This window comes from Phyllobates terribilis, unplaced genomic scaffold, assembly GCF_046119375.1.
Source record: "Phyllobates terribilis strain yellow unplaced genomic scaffold, ASM4611937v1 Scaffold_1__5_contigs__length_1240528914, whole genome shotgun sequence".
Lineage (NCBI taxonomy): Eukaryota > Metazoa > Chordata > Amphibia > Anura > Dendrobatidae > Phyllobates > Phyllobates terribilis.
The window spans coordinates 494,608,722-494,636,059 of NW_027362761.1; the positions used below are offsets into that span (position 1 = coordinate 494,608,722).

A 27,338-nucleotide genomic window follows, 5' to 3' on the forward strand; every position below is an offset into this window, starting at 1 on the left:
TTTTAGAAGATCCATTACCACCTGGTTCATTTTTTCACAAAGTCCATTAGTCTGCGGATGGTAGGGTGTCGTCCTTATCTTCCGGCAGCCATACAGATTGCAGAATTCCTGAAAGACCTCCGCTTCAAAGGCAGGTCCCTGGTCCGTCAGCACTTGGTCCGGGTACCCGTGTGGACGGCAGAAGTGCTGCTGGAAGGCTCTAGCTGCTGTTTGAGCCGTTAAGTCCTTGACGGGGACGACAACCAAGAACCGGGAGTAATGATCCACGATGGTTAACGCGTAGACGTAGCCACTTCTGCTTGGGGTCAGTTTTACATGATCCAAGGCTACCAGTTCCAACGGTTGCCGGATGACGATGGACTGCAGGGGAGTCTTCTGGCTGGCTCGGTCCTTCATTCTCAGGTTGCACGGGCCACAATCTCTGCACCACTTCTCGATGGTTCCCCTCATGCCTACCCAGTGGAACCGCTCGCGCAGCAGGAACTCCAGCTTTTTCCACCCAAAGTGTCCAGCTCCGTCGTGGTATGCCTCCATCACCATGGCTGCGTCTCTTCGTGGCACCACTACTTGCCAGAGTAATTCATGCGTCCGGGAGTTAACCATTCTGCGGCACAACTTCCCTTTGTAAAGGAACAGTCGACTCTTCTCTGCCCATAGTTGTTTGGCTTCCTCCGGAGCGTCTGGTTCAAGGCGAGCCTCCGGCCGAGTCAGCATCTCCTTCACCAGTCGGACGGCAGGGTCGCTGTCTTGCGTTTCCGCCCAGTTGTAGTGGGGTAAGGGGTTCAACGTAGCAGCCTGCTTACTCCTTACCCGGTGGGAATACTGAATAGTCCCATGACGGTGGAACGCAGGGAGTTCAACTTCTTCCAGTCCCTCCGGATCTTCTCCTCCGTCCGGCAGGTTGGGCATCCTGGACAGGGCGTCCGCGTTGGTATTGGAGCGTCCTGCCCGGTATTTAATTGTGAACTCGTAGTTGGACAGACGGGCCATCCACCTCTGCTCCAGGGCACCGAGTCTTGCCGTGTCCAGGTGTGTCAGCGGGTTGTTATCCGTGTACACGGTGAACCGGGAAGAAGCGAGGTAATGCTTAAAGCGCTCAGTGATTGCCCATACTACGGCCAGGAACTCTAACTTAAATGAGCTGTAATTCTCGGGGTTCCTTTCGGTGGGTCGCAGTTTTCGGCTGGCGTAGGCGATTACTCGTTCCTTCCCCTGCTGGATCTGGGACAGTACGGCTCCTAGCCCGATGTTACTGGCGTCGGTGTAGAGGATAAAGGGCTGGCTATAATCCGGGTACGCCAGGATTTCGTCCCCCGTGAGGGCCATCTTCAGCTGGCGGAAGGACTCTTCTTCCAGCTCTTCCCATTTGAAGGGCGGCTTCTGGTTCTTGGCCTTCCGGGACTGGCCTATCAGGAGGTCCTGCATAGGTGCTGCCTTTTTGGTGAAACCGGGAATAAACCTTCGGTAGTAGCCTACCAACCCGAGGAACTGCCGCACTTCTTTTACGCTGGAGGGGCTTGGCCATTCCTTAATTGCGGTGATTTTATCAGGGTCGGGAGCCACTCCGTCAGCGCTCACTACGTGTCCCAGGTACTGCACCTTTGGTTTCAGGAGGTGACACTTGGAGGGTTTCACCTTTAGGCCGTAACTCGCCAGAGCCTCGAACACTTCCGCCAGGTGTTTCAGGTGGTCCTCATACGTCTTGGAATATACGATGACATCGTCCAGGTACAACAGGACCGTCTCGAAGTTTCTGTGGCCCAGACAACACTCCATTAGGCGTTGGAAGGTTCCTGGTGCGTTGCAGAGTCCGAACGGCATGCAGGTGAACTCGCTAAGTCCCATCGGGGTGGTGAATGCGGTCTTCTCCCGGTCTGCCTCTGCTACAGGAACCTGCCAGTACCCGCTAGTGAGATCCAAGGTAGAGAAGAAGTTAGCAGATCTTAACGCAGCCAATGACTCCTCTATCCTTGGTAAGGGGTACGCATCCTTGTGTGTGATACGGTTGATTTTCCGGTAATCTACACACATCCTCATGGTGTTGTCTTTCTTTTTGACTAAAACTAATGGGGCTGCCCAGGGGCTACAACTATCCCGGATTACCCCAGCCTCCTTCATGTCTCTAAGCATCCCCTTGGCGTGTTGGTAATGTGCAGGGGGTACGGGTCGATACCTCTCTTTTATGGGAGGATGATCTCCCGTGGGGATGCGATGTTCTACCCCCTTGACTCGCCCGAAGTCTAACGGGTGTTTACTAAACACTCTCTCATACTCTTGAACCACCCGATAGACTCCTTGTTTCTGATGTGAGGGAGTGGAGTCAGTACCCAGATGTAGTTGCTGACACCAGTCCTCCATGTCTTTCTTAGAGCCGTTACCTTCCTCCGGGTGAGATGGAGGCAAGGGTTCCACAGATTGTATAGAATTTTGATTAGTGATATATAATTTGGCTAGCGTGGCATACCGGGGCAGGTACACTTCCCTCTCCCCGATATTTATTATGCGAACGGGCACCCTCCCATGGCGTACATTGACGACCCCCCGTGCTGTCAAAATGGTGGGCCTACTGTCTGAGTAAACTGGTTCTACCATTGCCTGGTAATCTCTACCTCTCAGACCAATAGCTGCCCGGCACCAAATCATCATTTCACTTTTTGGGGGCATGGCAATAGGAAAAGGGTCACACATTCTTACGCTACCAATCTCACCGCCGGAGAGTTCCACTTGTTGCCGTTGCATCAGTGCCCGGATCTCTTTCTGGAGCACCCGCTGCTCGCCGGAGCTGGCATTCTTGGCAACCTGCTGTAAAAGGAAAATCACCTCTGCAAGACAATTTTCAATTACATTAGTTCCTAGAGTTATTTTTGGGTGACTCTCATGTTTATCAATATCTACAATGATCAGTCCCTGTGCGGCCAGTTCGACTCTACCAATTTTGATGGTCACCTCTTTAAATCCGATCTGTGGCACGGGCTGACCATTGCTGGCGATGATACTCAAGTCGTCGTCGGGGTAGCGGGTAATATCCGAGTCATTCCAGTACTGCTTGAAGAGCACGTACGGGATGGTGGTGACCTGTGACCCGGTGTCCAGTAGGGCAGTCATGGGAATGCCATCCAGTACCACAGGCAAGACTGGACGTCCTCCCACATATCTGTCGCGCCAGTTCGATGGGCCTGGTGATCTTTTTCCTGGGGGTTGGCCCTCTACCCCAGGTTGTGCCCGTTTAAAGAACAGTACCTTGCCATATGTCCGGGTTGATTGCAGCGGCGGCAGATGGGTCGTCCGTCCTCACTGTATCGGTCACTGGGTCTTCCTCTGGCCGGTGGGGTCCTCCTTGGTCGACGCCACGGGATGTCCTCCGGTCCGGATGCCAGCTGGATCTTCCCTGGGGTGGAAACCTGTAAAGACTGCACAGTTCGGGTTAGCGCAGCAACGCTCTTAGCTAGCTCTTGGACCTGATGGTGTAGGTCTGGAGCCGGGTCATTGTCCAGAGCCTGCGCATCAGCTCCCACAGGCCCTGCTGACAAGGGCGCCGCCTCCTGGTAGTAAGTGGTAGTGGGGCGTCTGTGGGTCACAACGCCACCTGGTGCCGGTTCTCGGAGCACCCGGATGGCTCTGTCCTTGAACTGTGCAAAGTCCAGATGGGGATCCTGTAAGGCCATTGCCCGCAACTGGGTTCGGTGGGCATTGCAATATAAACCCTCTATAAATTGTTCAGTCAACAGCCTGTCCTCGTTTCCCACCCCATCAGGGTCGGTCTGCTTAATGGCCCTCAGGGCCTCTTGTAGGTTTAGTGCATAGTCCCTTATACTCTCATGCGCTCGCTGCTTGCACCCGTAGAATCTAAGCTTAATCTCGGCTGAGGTGCGGGTATCAAAGGTGTCCTTCAGCCGGGTTAGTATCCCTGCGACAGTCTTCCTCCCAGGTGGCCAGGATTTTACTTCCCTTTTGGCTGCCCCAGTTAGTTGGGCCACCAGGATGCTCACTTTTTGCTCTTCTGTGAGGGGGTACACCTGGAAGAGGCTATCCAGCTTTTCTCTAAAGTCATGCAGGGTATGTGACTCCCCTGAGTACTGGGGTAGCCAAGCTGCTCCCGGGATATAGGGCATGGTGAAGGGCATAACTGCAGCAGCGGTGGCGCTGGCGGGGGTTGAGGCAGCGAAGCTCTCTTCCGTATCCGACATCTTCCTCCCCCCTAGTGGACCGTGGCCTACCTTGCGATGATCCTCTTCCGTAGGCCGCGGCTCCGCAGTGGATCGTCAGGGTTGAGGACCTTCCGTCGCGCTCCTGTGACGTCGGCGTCTGCTGGGCTCCTTCCAGGACCTTACGCAACGTCCGGACGTGAGGCGGGGCTTCAGTTCTCGCGCGCTTTCGGAGTCCACGCCCCTCTTCTTCCCGCGCGGCGTCCTCAAGATGGCGTCCAATGGCGGGAAAACTCCACGGATGGCGGGAAGAAGGTCGAAGATGGCGGGAAAACTTCGCGGATGGCGGGAAGAAGGTAGAAGATGGCGCCGGATGGCGGGAAACCTCCACGGATAGCGGGAATCTTCACCACTGGTAAGTTTGAACAGTCTTTGCTTTTCAGGCACGCAGTACCCGGTGGTTGCGGGCACGAAATCCTGCCGACTACGCCAATGTTGACGCGCCCCTGGGCCTGTGTCGCACTGCGGTGTGCACGCGGGAACTTACCCGGAGCCGGATCCGTGGAGGGTTGTAGTCTCGTGGCGGTGACCCGGTCCGTGCCCAGGGAGTCAAACTGGACGGCAGTCTATTAGTAGTAAATAGTTGATGACTACGCCACCCGTTGAGTGCAGCCAGGGAGCTGCTGCTGCGGGGCAGACCGCTGAGGCCGATGGTAGGATTATGCAGCGTGATAGTATAACCCCCAACGGGAGGGGTATGGCCTCAGGGCAGCCGACGTGGATGATGGGGGTAGCAGGAACCACTCAGAGACGGTACGGTGTAGTTCAGGGTCTTTACTGGTAACAACGATAGACCCTCCCGGAGTACTTGCTAGCGAACGGGGCCTGGTCAGTCCTTGAGCAGATGGGATCTCCCCTGGCCAGGCGTAGTTGTAGGCCTCCCAAACTGACTGTACTCTTCTGGCTACCTTGCTAGAAGCTGATGTAAGTAGCCCACGTCCCTGAGTGTACCGTGTGGTGCTCACCCGTATGGCCGGTGACTCGGGGCCTTCTAATGGCTTCCGCTCCACGATGGCAGTGCTGGTCCCACGCGTGTGACCGTGCCTTCGGGCTTCTGGGCCAGAGGACCTGAAATCCCCTGCCTAACGGATTCTGCTGCTGGGTAGGAGTTAGTCCCCACAGCCTCGGACTCCGGGTCCGGAAAGAAGTCTTCTTAGTCAGGACGAGCTCTGCAGCTGCCAGCCCCTGACTCCTTGTGTCTCTGCTGTTTCCTATGCTGCTTCTTGTCTCTACTCCACTTGTCTGACTCACCCTGCCTCAGCCCCGGGTTTATACAGGGGAAGTTCTTCCCCTCCCAAGACTGGGCAGGAGGTGTGGCATGCACAGGATCCCTGACCAAAGGACCTCCCACCTGCTCTCAGACATAACATTACATTACTGTGGAAAACCAGACCCCTGGGGTGCCACACACTGATGACACTTCGGTTCAGGCGGGGGCTGTAACAGTGACCACAACCTCTCCTCACCTCATGATGCTTTGTTTGAGAGTCTCAGCATGCACTGGGATACTGAAATGAATCGTCATCAGACAGTAAATAGGAAAAAAATACAAAAGTATTTAGATAGTGTAGTTAGGGAGCGGTAGGGAATTTTTAAGCAAGTATAATAGAAAATAGCTTAGATTAAGGAACTAAATACAGTAGATAGAGAGTTAGGAGAAAAAAGCTTAGCCTTCGGACCACCCCATTAATGATGTAGGCAGTTTGCTTTAAGTAATCTGCTGAAAAATGAACTTTAAAAAGCCTGTGCAGTGCAACACACCTCGTTCAGCCAGTTAACACTCGTAGTCACTAAAAAGCAGGCTCCATTGGCCTCCTGACCTCTTACCATACATTTAGGCACTAATGTACTCTAGCCTCCAATGGGATTGAGCCTCTCTGGCCTCTTTCACAGTAGCACAATATTATTGTAAATGCTCTGCATACAGTAGGTATACTTGTCCCTGATTTTCTAGCATGACTTTATAGATGAGATATATATTATCCGAGCCATGCTTGCATGTTTATGGGGGTGGTGGAAGCAACAGGCAGGATTTCTGTCAGCGAAATTTAGGGAAGATTTAGTGTTCTTTCATAATTGTGGCCTAATTTGATGACCTAACGATATTCAGTCTATAATCAACACATTCTTATGCCCAAGTTAATCAATAGAAAGAATATCATTAATTACTATAAACGAGATCTAAAGGTTTACCGACAGCAAACATTGATATAGAGAGACAAGTAGATAACGGGGATCTGGACCACTAATTCCCTCATTTATGCTGGATAAACCACTGTGCTTTATAATCACTTTGCTCTGTATAATGAGAGAGGTCTGGACTGAGGTCAGTATTAAAGGGAACCTGTCACTTGATTTATGCTACCCAAATCACAGTGAGCATGAAGGAGAGCCTGGCTGCACGATTACAGCCAGGTATGATTTTCTATTAAACACTCTGAGGTTTCAGGGAAAAAGTACTTTGAAGAGCAGGCTAGAGACTATAGGGAGAGACCTGACTAATCCAGCTACGTCCCCTGACGACTTCTCCCCACACTGTTCCAGTAGATTCACCGGTCTCTCCCATTTGTGTACATAGTCAGAGATAACGCTGGAATTGTGCAACCAAGCTCTGATTCATGCTGCCCATAGTTTGGACAGCATGAATCAAGTGACAGGATCCCTTTCAGGGGCTTTAATCCAAGGTCCATCATTGTAATTAGGGTTTATAGTATGTGGTCTGTTCATTTTGCGGTGAACTGAAGAAATCATACATATTATTTTTGATCCAAGTGGTATTGATCGGGGGTTGTAATTTATGTAATTGGGTGGCGCTTAAAGAAAAACGTTCTCTCATATGCTCCTTGCACCACTTTTTCATCATGTGCATTACATGCATCGCTTTCTGTCATTTTGATGGTCGAGAGTTATTTCATATTCACACTATGCGGGGTGGATATGAATGCTCTGTGGTTAGAGATGAGCAAATTGATTTGCAAGACCCTGTTCCTGCAGCCAGGTCTGTATTCCATGGCCGCCAAATAGAAACCCTGTGAACCTCCTCCTACCCACTGAAATTCCTGGCACCTCTTCTGATTAATAGGTCCACACAATGTCATATGTGTGTGTGATGCCGCCATGATAACATTGCCCCTATAAATCAAAAAAGGAGACAGGGATTCCAGCAGGGTAGAGGTGATTCGTAGAGCTCCCATATGGCGGCCACAGAATTATGACCTGTCCCCTGGAACAAGGCCCTGAGAATTTATTCACTCATCTTTATCTGTGGTAGTACAGTATTTACTTTGGATTTAGATTACTTGACATAGCATAAAATTGGTTTTAAATGTTTTCAATTAGGGAGCATGTGTTCATTTTTTAATACCATTTTTTTCATGTTTATCCTATATGTTTACTCCGTGTTCAGATGAATATTGGTTTATTATCAGGATAATCTGAAATGTGGTAATCTATTCCAATAATTATCCACTGTGTTACGGATCCGTGTGGTTGGACCTCTGTGCTGTGATACAAGGAGGGACCAGAGGGGCGTAACTAAGTGCCTACCCGGACCGACCCTGGCCACACGGCGGCTTAGTCAACTCCGTGAACCAAGGAGGGACCGGGAAGGTGAACCAGGTGCCACTCTGGGACCAACATTGTGTGGGAGCAGGCGACTCCCACGGGACTGATGGCCGAAGCCGACAGGCACAGCAGATGAGCACGGCTGGTAGACAGGCAGGAGATGTGGGTAGACAAGCAGGCGGGCACGGCAGATAGACAGGCAGGTGGGCACGGCTGATAGACCGGCAGGCACTGCTGATAGACAGGCAGGCGGGCTCGGCTGATAGACATGCAGGCGGGTATGGCTGATAGACAGGCAGGCGGGCACAACTGATAGACAGGCAGGCGAGCACAGCTGATAGACAGGCAGGCGGGCACGGGAACCTGAGGGCTGGAGAGAGTGTAAGCACACAAACAACAACCTTGCACAGGCACCTACATATTGGAGGAGGTGCCTTATACAAGGGCAGTCCTCCGGCCATTGGCCGGGGACTCTTTAGGACGGTGCACGCGGCCCCTTTAAGAGGGAGGGAGCGCACGAGCATGCCCTAAGTACAGTACCCGGGGAACTGCGCGTGGTGCACGTAACCCGGGCAGATGCAGCAGGAGAGCCGGAGGATACCGGACCGGGACCGCGGCGGTGAGGGGATCGGCGTCTCTGCCTGGCAGGAGGCAGAGACGCCGACGCTACACACTGTGATTAACAAATTTGAATGAAGGTTAATAATTAGTTTACACAACATTGCATTATATATATGATAGCTTTATTTCACATTTCGAGGTGTCTGAAGTCCTACAATTATTTTTTGGCTGCGGAATCCAGCTGAAGCACTTGACTCCTCTCCCACTGATTTGTTCTAACTGCCCTTTCCCAATATTACTTTTTTCCACATTTAAAATAAAAACAAATTAACATGTAACCTGAAAAATAAAATATACACTTTATTGGTTAAAATTAAAAATGGACTAAAAAACAAATATCCAAACTTTGAACACACAGAGAACACCGTCAGGTTATCTGGTTCCTATACACAATAGATGGTGAGATCAGAGTTTCTGGATAACATATCATGCCCCATTCCTATATGCAGATAGAAATCTTACTCTTTGACTCTCAAAGAAAATAAGTAACCAGAACAGATCCCGATCAACAGATATTTAGTGTCCTCAGGTAAATAAGGTGACTAAGTGCAATAGCACTCTGAGTTGACATGAGGACTGGGATCTATATCTATGCTGTTCATCTGAGATAAATCTTTATCTATTCTATTTTCTATGAGAAGGTTGCATTGTATTGTGATGCAACATAGTAGTAGGGCCATCCAGGGCTAGTGAGGGAAAGCCGATGAGGAGTGGTGGCGCCATATCGCCATATTGCCATCTTTACCTAGGGTGCCAACCTCCGCCGCTAGGCAGGGAATATTTGATAGCCTTTCTCTCATAGGGCATGCAAGCCTGGATAGGGATTTGTAGACTTATCTGTATATGTTTTTATATTTGCACTATATTACTTTTTTGCACTTAGTCATCTTATTTACCTGAGGACACTAAATATCTGTTGATCGGGATCTATTCTGGTTACTGATTTTCTTTGAGAGTCAAAGACTGAGATTTCTATCTGCATATAGGAATGGGACATGATATGTTATCCAGAAACTCAGATCTCACCATCTATTGTGTATAGGAACCAGATAACCCGACGGTTTATCCAATAAAGTGTAGATTTAATTTTTCAGGTTACATGTTAATTTGATTCTATTCCTCAAAATTATTCATAGAATTCTTAGTTTATTTTCAACATTTAGTCTTACTTAAATTTGTACTAGGTACATCTTATACAAATGTATTTTTATATACATTTTAGTACTAGATTTGCATTATAAAATGTAGTTTTCAAATTTTATGACCCAAAAAGTTCTCGGTATGTTTGGCCGTTACCTCCTAGACTTTGACCATAAGGCAATACAAATATAGACCTGTTATTGTTTCCGTCTGAAAAATTACCTGTTAAAAAAAAGAGAGAATGTACAGATAGATCCATTATTCACGATAAAGACTGATGGAGAACAGTTGGTTAGAATAAGATCTCAGCATGGTCAAACACAAAAGATGAATGCCAAACTAATCTGTCTGACTCTCCTCCTGCAGTTGAATGATTGGGCATGTTGAATTTCAATGCCCGATCCTTTAGTTCTCAAGCCACCTCCAGAGACACGTGGCAGCAGCTTCTTACCCTCCTACTTTTAAAACACATCTTGAAAATCTCTGCAAATTCCTTGTGAGTTTTTAGAAATATATTTTAATTAGAGATGACAGGACAATGACAATAACATAAAGCAAATGTTGTTGCCCACTTAAAATTTACCAGACAGACCAGAGTGTTGCAAGTTCACACCATACTAGTGGTAGAGAAGAGATGTGGGGTACCGCTGGACTGTATTTAGCCAAAGCTGGCTCGGTCTGAATGCGCTCTAACTCAGCCAGTTTGGGGTGACTAGAGGCCAACGTTTTATTATAACTTTTCTGTGTTTTGACTCAACAATTCAGACTGAAAAAAATCACATAACCAAAAAATTTGCCTTAAGTTTTTTGGTTTGACCTGAAAAAGAAGCGCTATTGTTGAGTGCTGTCATCATTAAAGAATCTCTCATAAAGATATTGGTGCATTTTTAGGATGCTAAATACACTAAAAATGTGGCATAATTTGCACCAAAACACTGTCGTTAATGACCTTGATCATATTTATGTGTTTTAGATCACATGACTTTGCTGAAAATGGCTGGGGTTTATTGGGAAAGGGAGCATGGATTAAAATGGAACACTGTGCACCAGAAAATGTGGCACAACTTTGGCTCAAACAGTCTCAAAATTAGACATATTTATCAAACAACATGAGACACTTTTATAAAGCTTTCAAATTTTAAGACTAGAAAAAGCTGTTCTATCTGTTCACGGCTTCTTTTGTGCCCGATAGATGCTTCAGAGGATTGCTAGTTAATCAGGTGCATGGAAAAACTAAAATCTTCTGGCCGGTTCCATGTGAAACAATCACAGAAGATAGTTTGTAGTATTCCCGCAACATAGAAAAAGTAATCTAAAAATTCAAAAATGTATATAGCTCTATGATAGTGTATCTAAACTATCATGAAGGGCCTCTAGCAGGCTAGAAATGCTTAAGAGACGTTATCTTGTAGGTGTGCACTAAAATATTTTTAATGAATTGAAATCAATTTTTAGATTTTAAGCTATTTTTTGGTGGTTAATTTTAAGACAGTCTATTCTTAAAGCGTATTTTTCTTATTTGATTATAGTGAATGAGCATTCCTAAGATCACTCATTCATGATAATCGTGCAGGCCAAATAGACTGTTTATCACCTGACGAATGAGCAACTCGCTTGGTTGTTGAGTGAAATGATCTTTTGGTTTCCCCAAAAGATTATTGTTCTCGGCAGCATATCGTGCTTTGTAAACAGGACCTGAGTTGCTGAGAACAACGGCAGCCTATGCGTACTGAATGATCTATTCTATTACAGATCATTCAGTGTGCATCTGAAACACAGTTTGCCTGTATAAACATGCTATTACATGACAGAGAATAGGTAAATATTTACCGATCAGAGCTCGTTTAACTACACAAATTGGCTTAAAGAATCAAAAGGAATAATTGTTCAAAAAAAATAATTGTCAACTGGTAACTATTTGTACATCTTTATTGCCAGTGTCATTGGACATTACCTTTACATTTTGAAAGTAGATGGGCCATTGACATTTTTTATTCTGAAAATTTGACCATATCTTAGACTGATGCACAGCTTACACTTGTTGAGAAATATTTTGCCAAAAGAGAGAAAAATAATCAATGCTATGCATCTGTAAAATGATCCTGTTTTCTTTACAAGTCACTGACTCTACATATAGTCATACAATACCTTGTACATAATACAAACTGTTGTTGAAGAAATCACACATGTTCATTCCGGGTGTAATCCCTTAAAGGAAATAAAGCAATATTAGACAAAATGACATATAATCTATCTATCTATCTATATACAGTATATATATATATATATATATATATATATATATATACAGTTATATGAAAAAGTTTGGGCACCCCTATTAATCTTAAGCTTAATGTTTTATAAAAATTGGTGTTTTTGCAACAGCTATTTCAGTTTGATATATGTAATAACTGTTGGACACAGTAATGTTTCTGCCTTGAAATGAGGTTTATTGTACTAGCAGAAAATGTGCAATCTGCATTCAAACAAAATTTGACAGGTGCATAAGTATGGGCACCCTTATCATTTTCTTGTTTTAAATACTCCTACCTACTTTTTACGGACTTACTAAAGCACTATTTTTGGTTTTGTAACCTCATTGAGCTTTGAACTTCATAGCCAGGTGTATGCAATCATGAGAAAAGCTACTTAAAGTGGCCACTTGCAAGTTGTGCTCCTGTTTGAATCTCCTCTGAAGAGTGGCATCATGGACTCCTCAAAACAACTGTCAAATGATCTGAAAACAAAGATTATTCAACATAGTTGTTCAGGGGAAGGATACAAAAAGCTGTCTCAGAGATTTAACCTGTCAGTTTCCACTGTGAGGAACATAGTAAGGAAATGGAAGAACACAGGGACAGTTCTTGTTAAGGCCAGAAGTGGCAGGCCAAGAAAAACATCAGAAAGGCAGAGAAGAAGAATGGTGAGATCAGTCAAGGACAATCCTCAGACCACCTCCAGAGAGCTGCAGCATCAACTTGCTGCAGATGGTGTCACTGTGCATCAGTCAACTATACAACGCACTTTGCACAAGGAGAAGCTGTATGGGAGAGTGATGCGAAAGAAGCCGTTTCTGCAAGCACGCCACAAACAGAGTCGGCTGAGGTATGCAAAAGCACATTTGGAGAAGCCAATTTCTTTTTGGAAGAAGGTCCTGTGGACTGATATAACCAATATTGAGTTGTTTGGTCATACAAAAAGGCGTTATGCATGGCGGCAAAAAAACACAGCATTCCAAGAAAAACACTTGCTACCCACAGTAAAATTTGGTGGAGGTTCCATCATGCTTTGGGGCTGTGTGGCCAATGCCGGCACCGGGAATCTTGTTAAAGTTGAGGGACGTATGGATTCCACTCAGTATCAACAGATTCTTGACAATAATGTTCAAGAATCAGTGACAAAGTTGAAGTTACACAGGGGATGGATCTTTCAGCAAGACAATGATCCAAAACACCGCTCCAAATCTACTCAGGCATTCATGCAGAGGAACAATTACAATGTTCTTGAATGGCCATCCCAGTCCCCAGACCTGAATATCATTGAACATCTGTGGGATCATTTGAAGAGGGCTGTCCATGCTCGGCGACCATCAAACTTAACTGAACTGGAATTGTTTTGTAAAGAGGAATGGTCAAAAATACCTTCATCCAGCATCCAGGAAATCATTAAAAGCTATAGGAAGCGACTAGAGGCTGTTATTTTTGCAAAAGGAGGATCTACTAAATATTAATGTCACTTTTCTGGTGAGGTGCCCATACTTATGCACCTGTCAAATTTTGTTTGAATGCAGATTGCACATTTTCTGTTAATACAATAAACCTCATTTCAAGGCAGAAACATTACTGTGTCCAACAGTTATTACATATATCAAACTGAAATAGCTGTTGCAAAAACACCAATTTTTATAAAACATTAAGCTTAAGATTAATAGGGGTGCCCAAACTTTTTCATATAACTGTATATATATATATATATATATATATATATATATATATATATATAACACCAAGTTCAGTTCAGTTGATATTGACTCCACATGTATTTACACTGCAGTGAAGAAAGCAAACTGTCATTATGTCTCACACAGGTCATTTTCTAAGCTTATAGTGGGTGCGTGTTATTATTCACCTTACATGTGGATGCCTGTTTATGATGTGCTAGCAGCACTATGAGTGGAGAGCTACTTAAAGTGTTTGTAAGGAGACTCAACTCTGCAGCACTGCACCTCCCCCACACTAACTGCCAGAGATGAGAGCTGAAAGCTGTCAGTTAATTATACTCAGGTCTGATCAGCTGTGCTGCGGCACATGTCATCATTTTGCAGTAAGGAGAGCAGACTGTCAATACAAGCCTCACACTGAGACTGTTCTATCCTATTGTGGGGGCGTGTTCTTCTTTCACCAGTGTGTTGCTGCCTGATTGTGATTGGACAGTCTCATGCAAGGGAAGAAGTACACACCCCCAGTAAAATCTCTCTGGTAATGCCCACTTGGACTTGTCAAATACTTTGATCACTAATATATCTCCGCAATGGATAGGCGAAATAAAAAAAACGAAACTATTTATTTTGCTCTGCAGCGCCTATTACATCAAGTGTCCGGTTCAACATGAAAAATTTGGTGAATACACTATTGTCTCATTCCCTGATGATACTGATCTATCAGTGGAAAATCTTGGGGGACATGTGCTGCATGACTGAATTTAATATACTGTATATTCAATATTTGCCACACTATCTGCCGATGGTACTCCATGGCATTACGTTAACAATTAAAAAATAAGCTACTGCTTGTCAATAGAATAATAATGAAATAATGGCAAATATGAAGCAATAATTTTATTTCTAACCTCACAATACGAATTTTAAATTTATCTAATAAAATGTATATTTCATTCACCTGTTAGTGCGGCACTCTATTCAGTTGGGCTCTGACACTATATAATTATTCCCTTCCTGGGCCACTCTAATTTCCAGGAGTATATATATATATATATATATATATATATATATGTGTATGTATATACACTGCTCAAAAAAATAAAGGGAACACTTAAACAACAGAATATAATTCCAAGTAAATCAAACTTCTGTGAAATCAAACTGTCCACTTAGGAAGCAACACTGATTGACAATCAATTTAACATGCTGTTGTGCAAATGGAATAGACAATAGATGGAAATTATTGGCAATTATCAAGACACACTCAATAAAGGAGTGGTTCTGCAGGTGGGGACCACAGGCCACATCTCAGTACCAATGCTTTCTGGTTGATGTTTTGGTCACTTTTGAATATTGGTTGTGCTTTCACACTCGTGGTAGCATGAGACGGACTCTACAACCCACAGAAGTTGCTCAGGTAGTGCAGCTCATCCAGGATGGCACATCAATGCGAGTTGTGGCAAGAAGGTTTGCTGTGTCTGTCACCATAGTGTCCAGAGGCTGGAGGCGCTACCAGGAGACAGGCCAGTACACCAGGAGACGTGGAGGGGGCCGTAGGGGGCAACAACCCAGCAGCAGGACTGCTACCTCCACCCTTGTGCAAGGAGAAACAGGAGGAGCACTGCCAGAGCCCTGCAAAATGACCTCCAGCCGGCCACAAATGTGCATGTGTCTGCACAAACGGTTAGAAACCGACTCCATGAGGGTGGTATGAGGACCTGACGTCCACAGATGGGGGTTGTGCTCACAGCCCAACACCGTGCAGGACGCTTGGCATTTGCCACAGAACACAAGGATTGGGAAAGTCGCCACTGGCGCCCTGTGCTCTTCACAGATGACAGACGTGACAGAGTCTGGAGACGCCGTGGAGAGCGATCTGCTGCCTGCAACATCCTTCAGCATGAACGGTTTGGCAGTGGGTCAGTAATGGTGTGAGGGGGCATTTCTTTGGAGGGCCACACAGCCCTCCATGTGCTCGCCAGAGGTAGCCTGACTGCCATTAGGTACCGAGATGAGATCCTCAGACCCCTTGTGAGACCATATGCTGATGCGGTTGGCCCTGGGCTCCTCCGAATGCAGGACAATGCCAGACCTCATGTGGCTGGAGTGTGTCAGCATTTCCTGCAAGATGAAGGCATTGAAGCTATGGACTAGCCCGCCCGTTCCCAAGACCTGAATCCGATTGAGCACATCTGGGACATCATGTCTCGCTTTATCCACCAACGTCACGTTGCACTACAGACTGTCCAGGAGTTGGCGGATGCTGTAGTCCAGGTCTGGGAGGAGATCCCACAGGAGACCATCCGCAACCTCATCAGGAGCATGCCCAGGCGTTGTAGGGAGGTCATACAGGCACGTGGTGGCCACACACAATACTGAGCCTTATTTTGACTTGTTTTAAGGACATTACATCAAAGTTGGATCAGCCTGTATAGTGCATTTTTCCATTTTAATTTTGGGGGTGACTCCAAATCCAGGCCTCCATTGGTTAATAAATTTGATTTCCATTGATGATTTTTGTGTGATTTTGTTGTCAGCACATTCAACTTTGTACAGAACAAAGTATTTAATGAGAATATTTCATTCATTCAGATCTAAGATGTGTTATTTGAGTGTTCCCTTTATTTTTTTGAGCAGTGTGTATATATATATATATATATATATATATATATATATATATATCCAGTACAGACCAAAAGTTTGGACACACCTTCTCATTTAAAGGTTTTTCTGTATTTTCATGACTATGAAAATTGTACATTCACACTGATGGCATCAAAACTATGAATTAACACATGTGGAATTATATACTTAACAAAAAAGTGTGAAACAACTGAAAATATGTCTTATATTCTAGGTTCTTCAAAGTAGCCACCTTTTGCTTTGATGACTGCTTTGCACACTCTTGGCATTCTCTTGATGAGCTTCAAGAGGTAGTCACTGGAAATGGTTTTCACTTCACAGGTGTGCCCTGTCAAATAAGTGGGATTTCTTGCCTTATAAATGGGGTTGGGACCATCAGTTGTGTTGTGCAGAAGTCTGGTGGATACACAGCTGATAGTCCTACTGAATAGACTGTTAGAATTTGTATTATGGCAAGAAAAAAGCAGCTAAGTAAAGAAAAACGAGTGGCCATCATTACTTTAAGAAATGAAGGTCAGTCAGTCCGAAAAATTGGGAAAACTTTGAAAGTGTCCCCAAGTGCATTTGCAAAAACCATCAAGCGCTTCAAAGAAACTGGCTCACATGAGGACCACCCCAGGAAAGGAAAATCAAGAGTCACCTCTGCTTCTGAGGATAAGTTTATCCAAGTCACCAGCCTCAGATATCGCAGGTTAACAGCAGCTCAGATTAGAGACCAGGTCAATGCCACACAGAGTTCTAGCAGCAGACACATCTCTTCAACAACTGTTAAGAGGAGACTTTGAGCAGCAGGCCTTCATGGTAAAAAAGCTGCTAGGAAACCACTGCTAAGGACAGGCAACAAGCAGAAGAGACTTGTTTGGGCTAAAGAACACAAGGAATGGACATTAGACCAGTGGAAATCTGTGCTTTGGTCTGATGAGTCCAAATTTGAGATCTTTGGTTCCAACCACCGTGTCTTTGTGCGACGCAGAAAAGGTGAACGGATGGACTCTACATGCCTGGTTCCCACCGTGAAACATGGAGGAGGAGGTGTAATGGTGTGGGGGTGCTTTGCTGGTGACACTGTTGGGGATTTATTCAAAATTGAAGGCATACTGAACCAGCATGCCTACCACAGCATCTTGCAGCGGCATGCTATTCCATCCGGTTTGCGTTTAGTTGGACCATCATTTATTTTTCAACAGGACAATGACCCCAAACACACCTCCAGGCTGTGTAAGGGCTATTTGACCAAGAAGGAGAGTGATGGGGTGCTACGCCAGATGACCTGGCCTCCACAGTCACCAGACCTGAACCCAATCGAGATGGTTTGGGGTGAGCTGGACCGCAGAGTAAAGGCAAAAGGGCCAACAAGTGCTAAGCATCTCTGGGAACTCCTTCAAGATTGTTGGAAGACCATTTCCGGTGACTACCTCTTTAAGCTCATCAAGAGAATGCCAAGAGTGTGCAAAGCAGTCATCAAAGCAAAAGGTGGCTACTTTGAAGAACCTAGAATATAAGACATATTTTCAGTTGTTTCACACTTTTTTGTTAAGTATATAATTCCACATGTGTTAATTCATAGTTTTGATGCCTTCAGTGTGAATGTACAATTTTCATAGTCATGAAAATACAGAAAAATCTTTAAATGAGAAGGTGTGTCCAAACTTTTGGTCTGTACTGTATATATATACAATTCAAGCTCTTGACCATGCCAAGGGTACACCAAAGTGACCTCATTTGCATGTGTTATATAAAGAGTTCTCAAACTGATTACAACAGTAAGATGTATACTGCTAATATGTTTTTCTATAGTAGAGGGGCTAGGGCCCCTGCATAACTATTTAATTAGTTCAGTTTGCATTTTGTGGGTGACAGACTCCTTTTAAGCGAAAGTTTGGGATGCTGAAAGAAGCTTTCTAGGAAAGCAGTGTGATAACCAATATTTTGTACTATTTGATATTTACTCTGCAATTTAAAAAGAAAACAGTATAACTTCCTGACTTTTACTCTCTTTGATTATGCCTATAGTTATATCTCACACCTGGCACATGCGCACATTTGTAGAGGTTGCTCACTACTTTTACATTGATGACCTATCCTGTGGTTGGGTTATCAATGTCTGATCGGTGGGGATGTGACCCCAGGCACACCTGCCAAACAGTTGTTCTCGGTGTCGGCGGACAGAAGTGGTCAGTTAAGGAGATACACCATCTACTGATAGTGGCTTTGGCCGGGTACTGTACATCCACCCCCTATTGGTTTGAATAGCGTCATGAAGAGGCTCGTGCATATTAGCATGATCCAGTCGCAAGGAACTATATATCAGCACCCGTATAAATGCTATCTGCAAGTAGATAGCGGTTGACCCCTTTTAACGCTTTCCTTTTCACTATTACATGTAGTAAAAAAAAACTGGAATAACCAAACCTAGTTGTATGATTCATGCATAGACTTCCGTGTTAAATATAAAACAGGCTTTGAACATAGATTTTTGGGACACTAACTGGGCTGACACTTATACGGCAGAACAACGAACTTTTATCTCTGTTAGACTTGAGTATCAGTCTGCATGTTCCACCTGTGCTCCATTCACTTCCCATGGTGCTGCCTTAAGCCTCATAGAGAAACAATGGATCAACAGTCAGGCGTCCGACCGGCTGCGTCGCCTTGATACTGGCATTACAGTTCTGCAGATAGGTGCTGACCCCAGCAGTGGGATAGCCACTAATTAGTAAGATATCACTTAACCTGCGGATAGGTGATAACTTGCTTATTACTGGACAACCCCTTCAATTAAGTAGCTAAAGGTAACTTCCGTGTGCTGATTTAAGCGCTGTGGATCAGAGAGCTTTGTTTGCTCAGCCTTTGATCAGTGATCCACAATTTGCAAATACTGTAAGTCGGGAAAATGTTGCTAAGTGACTTTGATGTTTTATGGGTAAAAGCTTTGTAAACCACATTCCCAGAGAAGAGAGGGAAAGTACAAAGAGGTGGAGGAAGGTTTGCTGCTAATGGACTTTAGAAGTCATATTGTCAAATAACAAAAGATCACCTTATTTTCTAACCATTATTATCGCATAGCACCAGCAATGTGCTGTTGCTGGGTAGTGATATCCATTTTTTTGTTAGATACGCCTCAGTGATATGTTATCTGTTTCGAGAATACTGCAGCTTTAAATATGTGTGTGATGTGACAGTTTTGCGACACGTGACAAATTTGTGTGAGACCTCACATTAGAGATGCAAGTATGTAGTGACGTCATAGCTTATGATTATTCGGTAGATACGTCCTCATTGCAATTAATGTTTAATTCAGTAGTGGTTAAGATATCTGAGCTGCAACTATGAGAAGTGAATGTTTTTCATTTTGTCTTTGCTTATAACATAGCTAAGTCAAAGGGCGGCACGGGCAGCATTATCGTGTGGTGCCATGCCTCTGTGATAAACAGAAAACATAAGCGCACCTGTTTTCATGACAGTAAAGGTAAGGCATACACAGGCGGTGGAGACAGGCAGAGGAGGAGAACTGTTCTATACAGCAATCTAGCAGGTGGGTGTGAGTAACATTTACTAATATGGTGTAAGGCTGTGTGCCCATGTAGCATTTTTCAAGCGTATATGCTGCGGAATTTCCGCAGCGTAAACGCTTGAAAAACGCATGTATATCCGCACCCCATGGTCCCCAATGGGATTCCGCAAGTTCTATGCACATGCTGCGGATTTTTCCGCACCGTTTATGCCGCGTACAAAAATCCGCAGCATGTCATTTAATTTTGCGTTTCCGCAAGCGGAATTGCCTTTGTCCAATGCATAAAAAACGCAAGGCAATTCCGCATGTGGAAAACGCGTGATAAACGCGCGAAAAATGCGCGATAAACGCGTGCGGAATTCCGCATGCGTTTTTCCAGGAGAGAACTTGCATTTATGCAGCAGAAATTTTCTGCTTCATAAATGCAACGTGGGCACATAGCCTAACACCCCAGGATTTAGAGGAGTTATAGGAAGTTGTAACCTATGCCTGACTGTGAAGAGGGCATCCACTAAATAAGTGAAGATTAGCTGCCCAAGAGGGATGACAATTAGCCCCGTCACAGGAGTATGAAGTCGGATGCCTTAGGCTATGTTCACACGAGGCATTTTCTTAAGGGTTTTTTTTTCTGGCAGAAAAAAAGCAGTGTCAAAACTGCAGGTTTTAGTGCATTTTTTGTGCATTTTGTTGCTGCGTTTTTGCTTTTATTCATGGTCCCAAAGTTCAGCTTTGCTTCCACCACAGAAGCATGAACACAAGTCACCAATGCAAGACATATGTCCATGAAAAAATACACATTACAAATGTAAGCTGGGGAGGTGAATTGGTCAGGAATAGTTCACCTAGGACATTGGCAGAGCATTGTGTTTCTAGAACACTGTTTACTTTCACACTTTGGTGGGCCATTGAGTTGCTCAGGCATTGTTTAATTTCACACCTCGGTCGGCCACAGGTATTGTTCAATCTCACAACTTGGTCAGCCAATGTTTACTTGGTACATATCACTAATTTAATTAAACTGTGCTAATCCGTACTTCCATTTCAGGTGACCAAGACAAGATGGTAAATTTGGGAAAATTACAAAAATCAATGGGTTTCACATACTGCTGTACTTGCTTTTTTTCACTAAAAACGCAGCAAAACCTGATACCTACATTTTTCAGCGTTGTTTGCACCATCCATTGCTTTCAATGGGTGAAAAATGCTGAAAAAACGCTGAAAGAAGTGACTTGCTCTATTGTGCAAAAAAATGCAAAGTACAAAATATTGAGGACAAAAAAAAAGCTGTGTGCATGAGATTTCTGAAATCTCATAGACTTTGCTAGTACTTTAAAACGCAGCTGAAAATTTACATAAAAATAACGCTGAAAAAATGCCTAGTGTGAACATAGCCAAAGGGTAGTGCTGCACCAAAGGCATCTACAAGACTGGTGCCTTTGTGTGAGCGGCTGTTGCATTTCTGAACCATCATCTGTGTACACCAGCATTCATTCAACTATCCATGAGTGGAGGGGGAATTGCATTGCTATCAAGGTCCACTACATTCTGCACTGTACAGTATTTAAAGGGGGCACATAGCCAGCTATCTAAGCATCTCCTGCAGGTACACAAATCTTGTGATTTTCTGCTCACATGATCAAGAGACCTACTTAATTAAGCAATTAAGTCACATGACTGCATGTTAAGACATTGTTATTGTGTTTGTACAATGCTCTATTTGGACTCCTTCATGAAGAGGGTTATTTAGGTAAATTACATCTTTTTTGTTACATAGGGGTTTTTTTTGCAATCAATGTGGGTGTACTGTGTGTGCTTTAATATCCAGCTTTCCCAAAAAGAATATATTGCAAACCAGGGGAATACTATCCTAATGATAACCAGCATAGAACATAAAAATATAACAACCAATGGCAATAGCAATGACTTGGTCGGATTTTCGCGATTGTCACCCGTGACTTTCTTTCTGACATAGGTGACATTCAGTTCACTTGCAAAATCACGATAATGTTCACAGGCAAGAATTATTGCCGTCTAACGGAATTTGGGAAAACCCCTTTAAGAACATACCCACTAAAGCGGTAACAAACTATAACTTTTAGTTTTTGAAGCTTAAAGCTGGTAATGCACATGAGATGGGTGTTGAATGATCTCTTTTGAGAGTTCATGTTTTTTTTCCATAGGAAAGAGGAGAAAATCACTGCAAGTAAACTAGCTGTAGCTTATCCCCCCCCCCCTCCCAAAAAAAAGAATCAGCCATTGAAATTCCAATGGACTGATCCTTCTCACCCCAACATTATCTGTAGGGGGAGAGTCAGGAGGTCCGCACATCAAATGATCCTTGTGGTCCTGTCAGAATTGGTAAGTTCTGCTGATTTTCATCTAATGTGATTGTGGGGGGAATCTTAAATTACAAATATGAGGTAACACTCCGCAAAGAAAAAAGTTGTAGTTACTAGTGGCAAACAATCCGTTTACAATTTTCTAAGACATATTGTAAAAGAAACCCCTCAACTTATACAGTTGCTTTGAGCAATAGTGTAGCTTCTCCTTTGGACTATTGTTGCTATATGTATTTTTGCCATATAACACATTCCAGATATGTAGTAAAACAATTATATTGATGCACTTAAATCATGTTACAACATATTGTAAAATAAAGTGGTGTACATTTTCCTAAAAGTGAAATTTTGACTATATCTCAACTCTTCATTGTGCAGATAAAATGAGCTGTACAATGTTATGTCATGCCTTACCTGGTGATGGATCATCACAAAGCACAGCACAGAAGATGCTGAATGCACCAAGAAGGGAAGGTGGTAACAGCGCTGTTGTCTTCATGACTATATGGTTCTTTCCCCTGAGCATCAGTAACCCTATGTAGTGTGCTGACAGCTAGAGCAGTGCAGTGAATGTTACAGTACTGATGCTATCATGCTGCTACTCACAGGCTGGGGGGTGTAACCTTCCTGTTATTTAATAGGTGAGATGGAGGGGGCGCAAAATGTAAATTACCAAGTACATTAATACTCCACAACTTTTCATCATTCTGCTTTTCTGGAATGTCAATGTGACATAATATTAGAGTGAAGACTATCTAGGATTTTGTCCGAAAACATTTAAGACTTGTCAATGTATTACTTTATAAAACACAAAAGTTCCATCTGTCTACGGCCTCTAGTTCTTACTGTGTTAAATGTTGCACAGCCTCACTATAAAGTTGGTGAAGGCATAATCATTGTGCATTTTTGAATTTTGATTTCTTCAAGATGGCGGAAATTACTGCTTAGCATTTAAATTTTGGAAATAAGAATTAAGTACAAATTATTTCTACGAAGATCATAAAAAGTATGCAGGCAACACATGCGTCTTGAACATTAGAGGACCACCAATGTAACGGGTCTGGGAGGCGGAACCTCTGAGCTACTATACAAGGGGGCGGTCCTTGTAAGGGAGCGGGTGGCGACCAGGCAGGCAGTCACAGCAGGTGACCGGGACAGTCTCTAGAAGAACGGGCAGGAGGTCACGGTAAGTGACCGGGGCAGTCTCTGGATGAACGGGCAGATGGTCACGGCAAGTGACCGGGGCAGTCTCTGGATGAACGGGCAGATGGTCACGGCAAGTGACCGGGGCAGTCTCTGGATGAACGGGCAGATGGTCACGGCAAGTGACCGGGGCAGTCTCTGGGTAAACGGGCAGATGGTCACGGCAAGTGACCGGGGCAGTCTCTGGGTAAAGGGTTGGTACGACCTGTGGCGGCTGATGGTAGACGTGAGCTCCCAGGTGAGCAGGCGAGAGTCTCTGGATAAATGGGTGGTCACAGCATGTGACGGCGGAACCTCCAGGAAGACCAACAGACAGGCGGCAGATGAGCGCTCCCAGGTGAGCGGGCAGAAGTCTCTGGACAGGCGGGTGGTCACAGCACGTGACGGCAGAGCCTCCAGGTAGGCTAGCAGACAGGCAGCAGATGAGCGCTCCCAGGTGAGCGGGCAGGAGTCACTGAACAGGCAGGTGGTCACAGCACGTGACGGCAGAGCCTCCAGGTAGGCTAGCAGGCAGGTAGCAGATGTGCGCTCCCAGGTGAGCGGGCAAGCTGGTCCATAGACAGACTGACAAGAGTTGGAAGGCAGACCGTCGGACCTCAGGCAAGCAGGCAGGTAGTTGATGTGCGCTCCCAGGTGAGCGGGCAAGCTGGTCCTTAGACAGACTGACAGGAGTAGTAAGGCAGACCGTCGGACCTCAGGCTAGCAGGCAGGTAGCAGAATATCAGGCAGGAATAAGACAGCAAGCTGGCAGGAATCTGGCAGGTATCTGGCAGGTAACTGGCAACGGGACCTGAGGGCTGAAGCAGAGTAGTGAACAGTGCAACAACATTGCTCGGGCACCTCCATTTTGGAGGAGGTGCCTTATATATGGTGAAGTCCTCCGGCCATTGGCCGGGGACTCCTTAGGACGGCGCGCGCGGCCCCTTTAAGAGGGAGGGAGAGCGCGCGCCCTAAGCACAGTGGCCGGGAAGGAGCGCGCGCTGCCAGCAGAGCGGGAAGAGGACGCCGGGCACGGAGCAGAGAGGTGAGGGGAACAGCGTCCCTGCCTAGCAGAGGGCAGGGACGCCGGCGCTACAGTACCCCCCCCTTTAGGCCCCCCCTTTTTTAGGCCAGACAGAAATTTAGCAAGGATAAGAGGGGCATGGATGTTCTACCGGGGCTCCCACGTTCTCTCCTCAGGACCAAACCCCTTCCAATCTACTAGAAAAAAGGTCTTTCCTCTTACCCTTTTGGTGGCAAGAATGTTCTCTACCTCAAACTCGTCCTCAGCAGAAACCGGAGCAGGAGGCGCACCTGTAGACTTGGAAAAAGAGTTAAGTACCACAGGTTTGAGGAGAGATACATGGAAGGAGTTAGGGATCCGTAAGTTGGCCGGGAGTTTCAATTTATAGGCCACCGGGTTGATCTGACTGATGACCTCCAGAGGACCAATGAACCGAGGCCCTAACTTGTAAGAAGGTATCTTGAGTCGGACATATTTAGATGAGAGCCAGACTTTATCTCCAGGACGAAATTGTGGAGGATCCAGGCGTTTTTTGTCAGCGTGTCTTTTCATCCGTTCGGACGACTGAAGGAGTGCGGATCGGGTACTCTCCCAAATGGAGGAAAATTTGCTAACGAGAGATTCCGCAGCCGGGTTGTCCACAGAGGTGGAGACAGGAAAAGGAATCCGAGGATGCTGACCGAAGACTACAAAAAACGGGGATTTGGAGGAGGATTCGCTCTCGTGATTGTTATAAGAGAACTCGGCCCATGGTAGGAGATTCACCCAGTCTGATTGATGGGCATTAACGAAGTGCCGGAGGTAACTGGTCAGGTTCTGATTGATCCGCTCCACTTGACCATTGGACTGTGGGTGGTAAGCGGAAGAGAAGTCCAGGGTGACGTCTAGCAGTTTACAAGTGGCTCTCCAGAAGCGTGAGGTGAACTGTACCCCACGATCCGACACGATGTGGAGGGGCAGGCCATGAAGACGAAAGATGTGACGAATAAAGTCTTTAGCTAGCTCGGGTGCAGACGGGAGGCCTGGCAGGGGAACGAAATGAGCCATCTTGGAGAAGCGGTCAGCGACCACCCAAATGACCGTACAACCGGCAGAGACTGGGATGTCAGTTATAAAGTCCATTGCTATATGCTGCCAGGGGGCAGCAGGTACAGAAAGCGGAAGGAGGCGACCGGCTGGCAGATGTCTCGGAACCTTGTTGCGGGCGCAGGACACACAGGCAGAAACAAAGTCTGTTACGTCCTTGTGCAGGGTAGGCCACCAGTAGTGCCGGGTAATAAGCTGGAGGGTCTTTTTCTGACCGGCGTGGCCAGCCAGTTTAGACGAGTGACCCCAGTGAAGGATCTTCGCCCGATCAGGTACTGATACAAACGTCTTTCCGGGAGGGAGACGATTTAGACTCACGGGAGCCACCTGCATTACTCTGTCGGGATCGATGATGTGTTTCGGATCTTCCTCGAGATCAGACACCAGAAAGGATCGAGACAAGGCGTCCGCCTTGACGTTTTTGTCAGCCGGGCGAAAATGAAGAACAAAATCAAAGCGAGCAAAAAACAAGGACCACCGGGCTTGGCGCGGGTTAAGTCTCTGGGCATGCTGGAGGTAAGCCAAGTTCTTGTGGTCAGTGTAAATTATTACCGGGTGAAGAGCCCCCTCGAGCAGGTAACCCACTCCTCCAATGCCAGTTTGATGGCCAATAACTCTCGGTCTCCTATGGAATAATTGCGCTCTGAGGAGGAGAAGAGTTTAGAGAAGAAGCCGCAAGTTACCATCCTCCCGGAAGATGATTTTTGAGTAAGTACCGCTCCGGCTCCAGAGGAGGAGGCGTCAACTTCCAGGAAGAACTGCTTGTTGCCGTCCGGGCGATGCAGCACCGGGGCGGAAGAGAAGGCCTGTTTTAAGGAAAGAAAGGCCTCCTCTGCTTCGGGTGGCCACTCTTTGGGATTAGTACCCTTACGGGTGAGCGCGGAAATTGGGGCAGTCCGGGAAGAGAAGTGCGATATGAAGAGGCGGTAGTAGTTGGCGAAGCCCAGGAACCGCTGAATGGCCTTCAACCCCTCCGGTCGAGGCCATTTCTCGATGGCAGACAGTTTCTCTGGATCCATTCGTAGGCCGGTCTGAGAAATAATGTAGCCCAAAAACGGAAGCGAGGTCTGCTCAAAGAGGCACTTCTCGTATTTAGCGAAGAGGTGATTCTGCCTGAGCCTGAGCAGGACCTGACGAACGTCCCTCCGGTGAGTCTGGAGATCCGGAGAGAAGGCCAAGATGTCGTCCAGGTACACCACTACGCAGGAGTAGAGAAGGTCCCGGAAGATGTCATTGACCAACTCTTGAAAGACGGCAGGAGCGTTACAGAGACCAAAGGGCATTACCAGATATTCATAGTGGCCGTCCCGGGTGTTGAATGCCGTTTTCCATTCATCCCCCTGACGGATACGAACCAGGTTGTATGCCCCACGGAGGTCCAGTTTGGTGAAGATTCTAGCCCCCCTCAGACGATCAAATAACTCCGGAATGAGCGGAAGGGGGTACTTATTCTTCACCGTGATCTGGTTAAGGCCTCTATAGTCTATACAGGGACGGAGAGAGCCGTCCTTCTTTTTGACGAAAAAGAAGCCTGCTCCCGCCGGGGAGGTAGATTTCCGGATGAATCCCCTGGCCAGATTCTCCTCAATATATTCGGACATCGACCGGGTCTCAGCAGCGGATAATGGATAAATACGCCCACGGGGAGGAGTAGTACCAGGTAACAGGTCGATAGGGCAGTCGTATGGTCTATGAGGGGGTAGTGTCTCTGCCTCCTTTTTATTAAAGACATCAGCATAAGACCAATAAGGAATCGGAAGTCCAGGTAGATTAGCTGGGGTAGGAGAAGGACGGACGGGATGGACGGGAACCAGACAGGTCTTATGGCAGTCCTGTCCCCAGCGAAGGACTTCTCCGGTCTGCCAGTCAAGCACGGGTGCATGTCTCTGGAGCCAAGGTAGACCTAGCAAGAGGGCGTGAGAGAGTCCAGGCAGAACATGAAAGGAGATACTCTCAGAATGCAGCATTCCCACCTGCAGAGTAATGGATTCGGTGATGAGTTGGATGGGGCGTGGTAAGAGACCCCCATCCACGGCAGCAACAGACAAGGGTACAGCCAGAGGTTTGGTGGGGATGCGGT

At 46.1% G+C, this 27,338-nt stretch overlaps 1 protein-coding gene across 1 annotated transcript in view; it reads right to left on the bottom strand.

Annotated features, from left to right (window-relative positions):
- LOC141168194 (proteinase-activated receptor 1-like) overlaps positions 1–22,535 on the bottom strand; it is a 34,108-nt gene extending 11,573 nt beyond the window's left edge. Inside the window, exons 1-3 of the mRNA XM_073655044.1 lie at positions 22,381–22,535; positions 11,697–11,738; positions 9,687–9,752 (exon numbers count right to left, since the gene is read on the bottom strand). Of these exons, the coding sequence (XP_073511145.1) occupies positions 9,687–9,752; positions 11,697–11,738; positions 22,381–22,492 (220 nt within the window). The 5' untranslated portion in view covers positions 22,493–22,535. The remainder of the gene's footprint in view (positions 1–9,686; positions 9,753–11,696; positions 11,739–22,380) is intronic.
- Between the last annotated feature and the right edge of the window lie 4,803 nt (positions 22,536–27,338).